This window comes from Oryx dammah, unplaced genomic scaffold, assembly GCF_014754425.2.
Source record: "Oryx dammah isolate SB20612 unplaced genomic scaffold, SCBI_Odam_1.1 HiC_scaffold_13, whole genome shotgun sequence".
Lineage (NCBI taxonomy): Eukaryota > Metazoa > Chordata > Mammalia > Artiodactyla > Bovidae > Oryx > Oryx dammah.
Genome location: NW_024070197.1, coordinates 29,839,904 through 29,850,938, shown reverse-complemented (window position 1 = coordinate 29,850,938; position 11,035 = coordinate 29,839,904). Strand labels below are relative to the sequence as shown.

At 37.3% G+C, this 11,035-nt stretch overlaps 1 protein-coding gene across 3 annotated transcripts in view; it reads left to right on the top strand.

Annotated features, from left to right (window-relative positions):
* Positions 1-2,198: 2,198 nt before the first annotated feature.
* Positions 2,199-11,035, top strand: part of LRRC36 (leucine rich repeat containing 36) — a 36,545-nt gene continuing 27,708 nt past the window's right edge. Inside the window, exons 1-2 of one of the 3 annotated variants that reach the window (XM_040253291.1) lie at positions 2,199-2,447; positions 5,337-5,425. In XM_040253291.1, the coding sequence (XP_040109225.1) occupies positions 2,323-2,447; positions 5,337-5,425 (214 nt within the window). In that variant the 5' untranslated portion in view covers positions 2,199-2,322. Of the gene's footprint in view, positions 2,448-5,336; positions 5,426-11,035 lie in introns of those variants that run through there. The other 2 variants (XM_040253292.1, XM_040253293.1) reach the window with 2 other exon arrangements.

Sequence of the window (11,035 nt, the reverse complement as noted above, 5' to 3'; positions counted from 1 at the left end):
CTTTCACAATGTAGAAGTTAGTGGAACTGAAAATAGCCAGAAAGAAATGCGTTGAACTGTAGGCAGAGTTCAGTTTAGAAATGTTTTGAATATATCCTTGAGTTTTCTAAACTTCCTGCAACTAAAAAAGGTTAATTTTAAATGAGAAAAGAAGATAAACATTATTTTATAAATAGGTGATGGAAAATAATTTTACCTTTCTGAAATAACTCTCAATGACAGAGTTCCTTTTATGGTAAGCATTTTTAATATTAAAAGTGTGTGACTATACATATATGTACATGTTTTGAAATATTGTCCTGAAATTTAGTGTTGGGCCGAAGTACCTAACCAGCTAAATACATGAAAATTAAGCAATTAGTTTCAATAGTAGGTTTTAGTAAAGGAGAAAAACTGTGGCTTTTCCTCTCAAGTGTCCCAGTTCTGATTGCACTGTTGCTAGAGAAGTGGAGGGGGTGGGGTTGCTAAGTCCACAGAGAGAGAACAGAAGAAGGAAGAGCATTTCTACCAAGAGGAACTGACTGATTAGAGGATGGTGGCAGTAACTCTGAAGGGAAAAAGGGGGGCTCCAGATTGGTCCAGGAGGGAAAACTTGGAGATCGCATTGTTTGGTTTTGCCATGTAGTCCTTTCATCCTAAAAGTGAGGTCTTAAGATATTAATATAAGAACATATACATGGAATACTTTGGCCACCTGATGTGATGAGCTGACTCATTGGAAAAGACCCTGATGCTGGGAAGGATTGAAGGCAAAAGGAGAAGGGGGCAGCAGAGGATTAGACAGTTAGATAGCATCACCAACTCAATGGATATGAATCTGAGCAAACTCTGGGAGATAGTGAAGCACAGAGGAGCCTGGCGTGCTGCAGTCCATAGGGTCACAATGAGTCGGACACGACTTAGTGACAGAACAACAACAAAATATATACACACTTAATTTTTTTCCATACCCTTTCCTTAGAACCATCTCTCTTTTGCCTCCCTCCCTCTTGAGGGCTTTTGGGGTCAGGAGAGTGGTTGTAGCAAGGGTGAGAGAAGTGCAAAAGTGACTTGGGTTGGCTACTGCTGGGAAGGATTAGATTGGAAATGTGATGAGAGGCAACAGAAGTATAGAACTGACTGCAGATATTTGGATGTCAGAGCTTATAAAGAAGGAAATGTATGATATCAGTGAATTATTTAATGTATAGCACACCGAGTGCCCATGGGCTGCAGCATTCTTATTCTCAGGGAGCTAAATGGGAATTTCAACCCTGCCTTTGTCATGGGTGACTCAGGTAACTGTTTAAGGATGGAAAATAATATTTATATTTCTACCTTTATCTGTGAGATTCCTAGTCCTTCCCAACATGCACTTTCATAATGTGGTCTTTTCCTTGCAGGGCATCCAGTATTTATGTTCACTCCAAGACCTGAATTTATATTATAACAACATTCCTTCATTAGTGGAGGTGTCCCGCCTACAGCCTTTACCCTTCCTCAAAGAACTAGATTTGAGACTCAATCCCGTTGTCAGGAAAGATACAGATTATAGGCTCTTTGCTGTCTATACGCTACAAACTCTGGAGAAACTGGGTGAGACCCTCCTCCCTTGTTCTTTGTCCCCAAATCTTACTTTAAACCAGCTGCCTCCTAACCTTTTGGATGTTGGCCCAGAGTGTCCACTGGCAGGATATATTTGTTTATTAGTCAATATTTATGTAACTTTTGTGTTGGCAGGATGTATGACGAGTCCTTTTATTGTTTATTGAATGACAGTCTATGATTTTATCAGTTACTTCCAGCTTTAGTTTTCTTCAGTTGATGGTTTCACCACCACTTCCTCCCCAGCAAAAAGTTTCCAAGTTGACATTTATTTTTCCAGGTGCCCCAAGTTTGTAACTACATTAGCAGTAGAAAATGAATATAGCAACTTTTTGAGGCTTAGTTGGCAAAGAACAATAAATATTCCTTCAAATGAATTAGTCTGTATTTCTTTATAATTTTATTCTCATTGATATAAACTTCTATGTTACATGCTCCTGAGAAAGTTATAGGGAAGCTAAGTAAAGTCTTTTAGAAATGGTGTGACTTGCAGCCTTTAAGATTAGGCCATTTGGATTGTTTGCTGCCCAAACTGTACTTTCCTGTAGTGATAGTTACACTTAGGTGACAGTTGTTGCTATGGTGTCCCTGTAGTCTCCCTGAGTTACTACTTACTCCAATGACAACATAATAGCATTATTCTGTGACCCGTCTCAAACAAAAGATGAGACTGATCTTTAGTTTTCACTCTGTGAATATGCTTTTCTGACCTACTACTGTTTACTCCAAAAAAGAAATATGCTCAGACCACGGTTTTTGCCTCCAGATGACCGAGCTGTACGAGAAAGTGAGAGAAAAGCTGCCAAGCTGCATTTTAGTCAGTTGGGCAACAGTGAAAATTTTCTTTTAGAGGTGGAAAAAAGGTAAGATTTTTACCAAAGATTTTTTTAGTTTGGTTCTGGACAGAGAGTGGTGAATTCCTGCTTAACCGTCTTCATTATCCAGCAGAAATCTCTATAAATTGTAAGAATCCTCAGATTAGAAATCAAAGTATCTATGCAGAATTTTCAGATTTATCTGGGGTGAAAATCTGGCCATCAGTGGAACATTTCTGCTTTCTTGAACCATTGTGTCTTTTTTGGATATAATTGTACATTCTCTAAAGTTATAGTTCAGAGTTTATAGATAGGGATTTTATGGGATTACTTATTCCCATAAATTTTTGCCAGCCCTTTCTTGGTAGAGTTATAAATCAGTACATGGTCTTTTCCTATTGAATTAGGAGGATTACATACATTACCATGGGCAGGATCATTAGAGATAAATTTGTTAATGATAAGAGAAGCATTTTTGTACAAAACCAAAAGTAAATGGCCCTTTAAGCTCTAAAGAATCTAAATGGTAGATTTTTTCATTTTTATTACTAAAATTCTGTCAAAATAAGGAACCATATCTTCTACCCCCAGATTCATGATTTTTTTTAAAGTTGTTTTATTATTTTTGAAAAATATAAATTTATGATAAACAATTTAAATAACACAGAAGTACAGGAGAAAAAGTCAAAAATCACCCTATATTTTGCTACTAAGTTAACTACTAGTAATGTTTGGTATACATCCTTTCAGACATCTGTGTACCTATACACATATGTAGATGTATTATTAGTACTCTTTTTCTGATGATAGAATTGTATTTATTGTGAGAATATGGAAAGTAGAGAAAAAAACAACGTTAGCCACTTATAATCACACTACCCAGAAAGAAACACTAATTATATTATGGTAAATATCTTCTTAGTTTTAGGTATATGTATATGTGTGTGTGTATTGTGTCTGTGCATGTTTATATATTATAACAACATTGGACCTTATATATCATACAATCAATATAAATGTATATTAATAATAAAATAAATATATTTCTTTTATAGCAATTTGTTTCCTATACATACCATTTTTAATTTGATAAGATGTGAAAATGTCCATGCAACACTAAATATTCTTCCTCAGAATGTTTTTTGTTTACTTCTTTATTATCTTTCCCCTCCACTAGAATATAAGCTCCATGAGAACAAAGACCTTGCTTGTCTTGTTTACTGCAGTATCCCTAGTGCCTAGAACAATGTCTGGCCCATGAGCGGTGCTAAGAAATAGTTTGCTGAATGATGATTAAGTGAAGTCCATGCCTGTTGGCCTGGGATCCTGCTCTTTTCTGGTGACTCTGCCTGTCTCTGTTCTCATCCATTATATGTTTTGTAATGTAACCCTCAGAGATCAGCCTTATTTCTCTATTTTTTTAAGTTCCCTATTTAAAAAAATATTTGTTTATTTTTGGCTATGCTCAGTCTTCATTGCTGCTCAGACTTTTCTCTAGTTGCAGCAAGCAAGGGCTACTCCATAGCTGTAGTGTGCAGGCTTCTTGTTAAGATAACTTCTCTTGTTGCAAAGCATGGACTCCACACACGAGGGATTCAGTAGCTGTGGCTCTAGAGCACAGGCTCAATAGTTGTGGTGCATGGGCTTAGTTGCTCTTTGACATGTGGGATCTTTCTGGATTAGGGGTCAAACCTGTGGCTTCTGCATGGTCAGGTGGATTCTTTACTACTGAGCCACCATGGAAGCCCATAAGTTCCCTATATTTTAAAGTCCAGTTTAATTTGTTGTTGTTGTATATTCGCTAAGTCTGACTCTTTTGCGACCCCATGAACTGTAGTCTGCTAGGCTCCTCTCCCCATGGGATTTCCCAAGCAAGAATACTGGGGTGGGTTGCCATTTCCTTCTCCAGGGAATCTTCTTGACCCAGGGATTGAACCCAGGTCTCCTTCCTTGCAGGTGGATTCTTTACCACTGGCCACCTGGGAAGCCCTGAGGTTAATGAGATTAATTTACATAGACTAAAGTTCACCCTAGAAAGAATTATAGAATATTTCTTAAAAATTATTTGTATATGTACTTTGTAAATTAATTCCTGTTTTAAATGCATTGGAGTACCTTGTTTACTATAGAAATCCAGAGGTGAGTTAATGTATAACTGAATAAACTTCCTAGTGAGGCAAACAATTATCAGCACTATATTTCTGTTTAGTTACCGTATAGTGATTGCAAAAACAGAAGTAAAATGTTGCTCAAGTGTCCAGAATTAACATTAGTACTCTATAAGCTCTCCAACCTTGGATGAAGGACTTTTCTTTTAAGCCTTTCTGAGTCCCAAGTCCCCCAACCTATAAAATGGTGATTATAGATTAATGGGAGAGCTTTTATGATTAAATAAAATGATGAGAGTAAAGTGCTTGGCTCATAGTTTAGGCTGTTTGTACTTAATGTATTTCCCAATCTGTACACACCAGTCTTACCATACTACATCAATCAAGTGCAAACATTCACCTTTCTTATTTCTTTTTCAAACTAATGGTTATAGTTGTCTCCATTGTAATTCTTGGTAGAAGAACCATCCTTTCTGTGTCCTATGAAGTTTTTAATTCAAAAGAAAACATTTTTATTTTATAATATAAAATAATACTCCCTGAGTCATCCAGACCTAAGTTTATGTCAAGAAAACAAAGTATCTAAGTTCGGAATTTTCTGGCTTTCATGCTTTCGAGAGTGAACTGTAGTGTCTTTCTTTCTCATTTCCCAATGAAAATACTATGACTTAAAAAAAATAGTTTTAACTGAAATATTTGTGAAAATAATATGTTCTGGAGCATTTGGGGAAAAAATATCTGATCACCCTGAAATGTTTTTTTCTAAATAGCCTTTACTTGTGATCTCAGAAGCTTCTTTCAGTTTTAAATAAATTATTTGATGTGACAACTCTAGGGAGAAGACAGTAAAAAACTGTGTAACAAATGAGAGCACTGCATCAAAAGTCAGCACTGATAGTGATAACAGAATTGAACCTGGTAAGTTTTTGCTTTCTGACCACAAAACAATTAAAACATTAACTGTTTCTGTTTTTATGGCCAATCTTGAGTAGGATGAAGACAGAGTAGTTGAGAAATAACATAGATTTGAAGCAAGCACAAGATTTACGTTTGTGTTTTTCCTTCTTTCTCTCACTGCCAGAGAAGCCCTATTTACTAAGCAGGCCTAAGCCAGAACCCATCAAAGTATACAAGCTGTACTCAGTTCAGTTTCACTTACATCACTTTATATCATTAGTACATCCTGAAAATTGCATTGCCAATCCCCACAGGATTCATTAGCCACAGACTCAGGACTCATCTGCATCAGTGCAGCTCACACCCTTAGCCTGTTGGCGTCTCTACCTTGAAACTTTGCAGCTGCAGAATCTATTTGTGCTATATTCTTGGGGGTTGTTGCCTGTAAGCAGTATTGGTAATCCAATGTGAATAAAGTGTTATGCTACATTTATGGTCATCCCACAGGCTAGAAGAAGGCTTTCCAGTAGAGAACTTGCATGCAGTGAGCCCATATGGATTAATTTGGCACTCATCAGATGACCTTTCACTTGAGAAAATTTTTTCTGGCTTGAGGTATCTGTCCCTTTTTGAAGGGTCTACAAACTCTAAAAATTAATCCTTAAAATCTCAACAATAATTAATAGATTGATGATGTAGTTTAGACACAAAGGGTTTTCAATTTGTAATATACAGTATTTTATTTCCTGACTTTGTATCTATCCATGTAGATATTGACAAATTATTTTCATGTAGTATTTCATGGTAAAATAAGCCATAGTGAGGTATGATATTTATTTTCCTTTCTTAGAGGTCTCAGAGGTCTTAGATGTCACATGTAAGTCATGGACCATCGATTGCTCTATTTCATTTTAAATAGCATTTTTTATATTTCAAAATTGATGAAATTCTATTGTAATTATTTTGGAAAGTACTGAAAAGCCCAAAGAACATTTTAATCACTCAGAAGACTGTCCCCTAAATAGAATTTCAGTTAATTTGATATACAGCTTTCCTATCTTTTTATAAGTATAAGCATCTATGTATCCATTTCCAGAAAGACAAAGAAACACTGAAGCATAATTTGATTACATTTTTTGTATGAGTTGAATTAAATGTCATTTATATCATTATATGTCATAAGCACACACAGTCACTCTATGAATTAAAATGTTTTAAAGTACATAGCCTTTACTGAGAACAAACTGCTTTACTAGACACGGGGCCCATTTCTAAAGGTGCTCAGAAGCTCCAGCTGTTGCTGGAATTTTTTTTTAATATTAAATTTATTTTGCTGCTTTGAAATGTTAAAGATCTTTGCTTTCTGCTGAAAATTATGTTTTGTGCTAGATCCCTGGGGAGTGTTGCCTGTAAGCACTGTTAGTAATCCAATATGACTAAAGTGGTTATACCATGTTAACGTTTGTGCCACAGGCTAGGACAAAACTTTCTAGAAAATATTACCCACTAGCTCAATTGTTCCAGAGAAGGCGATGGCACCCCACTCCAGTACTCTTGCCTGGAAAATCCCATGGATGGAGGAGCCTGGTGGGCTGCAGTCCATGGGGTCTCGAAGAGTCGGACACGACTGAGCGACTTCACTTTCACTTTTCACTTTCATGCATTGGAGAAGGAAATGGCAACCTACTCCAGTGTTCTTGCCTGGAGAATCCCAGGGACGGGGGAGCCTGGTGGGCTGCCGTCTCGGGTCGCACAGAGTCGACACGACTGAAGCGACTTAGCAGCAGCAGCAGCTCAAACAGTGCTTTCCCACCAGTCATTTAGGATGGCAGGGAATCTTCACTGTCTTGTATCCTCATCCTGGTCTCTTCACTGCATAATCTTTGACTGTTTCAAAGTTCCCTCTCTCTTTTCCCATACCCCTAAAATAAGCATACCTAGAATATGCCCTCAGATTCTCTTCTTTCTCTATTCTTTGCCCTATTGAGCTCATCTGTTTGCACAGCTAGCTTTATTTCCTCCCTGTTGATGACTCTTAAACATATTGGTCTAGTTTTGACAACTTGTACAGTTTCTCTGCATCAGTTCCGCATTTCTGTTGACCAACTATTAACATACACTTGGAATCACCACTGAATAATTTTCCAGCCTCTCACACTAAACATGTTAAAAACTCAAACAAACGCCATTTCCTCCAGCCCTAAACAGCTCTCAGGGTTTCCTTAGTGTTACCATCACTTTCCCATTACTCAGGCTCAGAATCAGAGCGGGATATAATTTTCTCCCTCCCCCAGATCCAGTTGAATGTTCATACCGTAGAGTATGATTCACAATTAACAAGCTTTCTTTTCCCTTTCCTCTTAACAGGCATATTTAATATCTATCATTCACTGAGTATAAACTCTAGGCCAGGCTATGTGTATAATCTCATTAAATCCTCACAACAACCTTGAAGGTGATTATAATTATCCTTGTTTCATATGTGAGGAAACCAGGCCCAAAAGAGGTGAAATAATTTGCTCTAATTATACAGTAAATGGCAAAGCTGTGATGCAAACTCTAGTCTGTCAGTCATCAAAGTCCTCTTAAATATTATACTGTGCTGCCTCCTAGTTTCTTTATTCCATTCATTTTGTATCTCCTGTCAGATTAATTCTCTTAAAACTCAACTGTAATTATTATTTATTTGCCTGTTCAAAAACTTGCATGGTTCCCACTCATAGCTGAAGTTAGAGTCCTCAGTCCATACAAGGCTCCTCTAAGTTGTAGCTGTGGAACTTCCCTGGTGGCTAAGACTCTGAACACCTAATGCAGGGGGCCTTGGTTCAATCCTTGGTCAGGGTGCTAGATCCCACTTGCTGCAACTAAAGTTTCCACGTGCCACAACGAAGATCAAAGGTCCCATGTGCAGCAGCTAAGACACAGCACAGCCAAATAATTAATTTTAAAAAAAACTGCTGGAGCTCATCTCTTCAGCCTACCCTGAAACCTTATATCTCCTGTTTCTCAACTACAATATACGATGCTTCAATTAAGTCAAACCACTCTCTCCTTTTTCTCTCTTTTGCCCTTGAACTAATGCTGTCCCTTCTGCCTTCAGTGCTTGAATTAAAATCCTCTTTATGACCCAAATCAAAGTCCATTCTTTTTAGTTAAATTTTTGATTCTCATCCAACTTGTTTTTTCTTTTTTCTTTTTGTAAACTCACATAAATTATCTTCTGAAACATATACTCTGGAAATAGAAAATTCAGTCATTTCCTGAATCACTTGCAATATAAGATAATGAGACAAACATGAAAAAGCTAAATAACACAATTTCAGGCAGTGCATATGAAAACGTTAAATAAATGATACAGATCAGTATTCCTCAAACTCAGTGTCATGAACTCCTAGAGCAGGGATACTCTCAGAGGTCCACAGGCAGTGTGAGGCCCTTTAATTTCATGTTTTTGTTTGATGCAGTTATGGAAAACATTTAAAAGATGTAAGAGCAAAAATACTCCTTTGCAGTATTAGTCTGCTATTTGAAAAAAATAGACTGTTTTTTAGAATAGTTTTAGATCCACAGCAAAGCTGAACAGGAAATACAGGGTTCCTATATACCTCCTGCCTCTACACATACATAGCCTCTCTCACTACCAACAACAGGCATCAGAGTGATGTTTTTGTTACAACTGATGAACCTACATTGACACATTATTATCACCTGAAGTCCTTAGTTTACATTAGGGTTCCTTTTTGGTAGTGTACATTCTATGGGTTTGGCAAATGTATTAATATAATGACATGTATCCACCATTTTAGTATCATACAGAATAGTTTCACTGGCCTAAACTCTGCTCAGGTAGTCTTCCCTTTCTCCCTTCTTACCCCTGGCAACTACTGATCTTTCTACCATCTCTTTATTTTTTTTTTCTCAGAAATTTTTACTGTGGTAAAATGTGTATAAGATTTACCATCTTAACCATTTTTAAGTGAACAGCTCACTGGTATTAAATGCATTCATAACATTGTGCAACCATCACCACCAGCCCTCTGGAACTCTTTTCATCTTATAAAACTGAAATACACCCATTAAATGATAACTCCCCATCTTACCCTCCCTGTAGCCCCTAGAAATCACCATTCTATTTTCTCTCTCTCTGATACTGATTGCTCTGAGTCTCTTATATAAGACAAATCATACAGTATTTGTCTTTTTGTGACTGGTTTATTTCACTTAGCATAATGTCCTCAATGTTGTTGCCCTCTTCCAACAACACAAGAGATGACTCTACACACGGACATCACCAGATGGTCAATACAAAAATCAGATTGATTATATTCTTTGCAGCCAAAGATGGAGAAGCTCTATACTACAGTCAGCAAAAACAAGAACTAGAGCTGAGTATGGCTTAGATCATGAGCTCCTTAGGGCAAAATTTAGACTTAGATTGAAGAAAGTAGGGAAAACCACTAGACCATTCAGGTGTGATTTAAATCAAATTCCTTATGATTATACAGTGGAGGGGACAAGTAGATTCAAGGGATTAGATCTGGTAAACAGATTGCCTAAAGAACTATGGACAGAGGTTTGTAACATTGTACAGGAGGCAGTGACCAAAACCATCCCAAAGAAAAAGAAATGCAAGAAGGCAAAATGGTTATCTGAAGAGGCCTTACAGACAGCTGAGAAGAGAAGCAAAAGGCAAAATAGAAAGGGAAAGATACCAAACTGAATGCAGAGTTCCAGAGAATAGCAAGAAGAGATAAGAAAGCTGTAAGAGAACAATGCAAAGAAATAGAAGAAAACAATAGAATGGAAAAGACTAGAGACCTCTTCAAGAAAACTGGATGGGCACATTCAAGTAAACGGCAAGGACCTAACAGAAGCAGAAGAGATTAAAAAGAGGCAGCAAGAATACACAGAACTGTACAATAAAGGTCTTAATGACCCAGATTCAGGAAATAACAGAATGGAGAAGACTAGAGGTATCTTCAAGAAAATTAGAGATACCAAGGGAATATTTCATGCAAAGATGGGCTCGATAAAGCACAGAAATGGTATGGACCTAACAGAAGCAGAAGATATTAAGAAGAGGTGGCAAGAATACACAGAAGAACTGTACAAAAAAGATCTTCATGACCAAGATAATCACGATGGTGTGATCACTCACCTAGAGCCAGACATCCTGGAATGTGAAGTCAAGTAGGCCTTAGAAAGCATCACTATGAACAAAGCTAGTGGAGGTGATGGAATTCCAGTTGAGCTGTTTCAAATCCTGAAAGATGATGCTGTGAAAGTGCTGCACTCAATATGCCAGCAAGTTTGGAAAACTCAGCAGTGGCCACAGGACTGGAAAAGGTCAGTTTTCATTCTAATCCCAAAGAAAGGCAATGCCAAAGAATGCTCAAACTACCACACAATTGCATTCATCTCACATGCTAGTAAAGTAATGCTCAAAATTCTCCAAGCCAGGCTTCAGCAATACGTGAACCGTGAACTTCCAGATGTTCAAGCTGGTTTTAGAAAAGGCAGAGGAACCAGAGATCAAATTGCCAACATCTGCTGGATCATCGAAAAAGCAAGAGAGTTCCAGAAAAACATCTACTTCTGCTTTATTGACTATGCCAAAGCCTTTGACTGTGT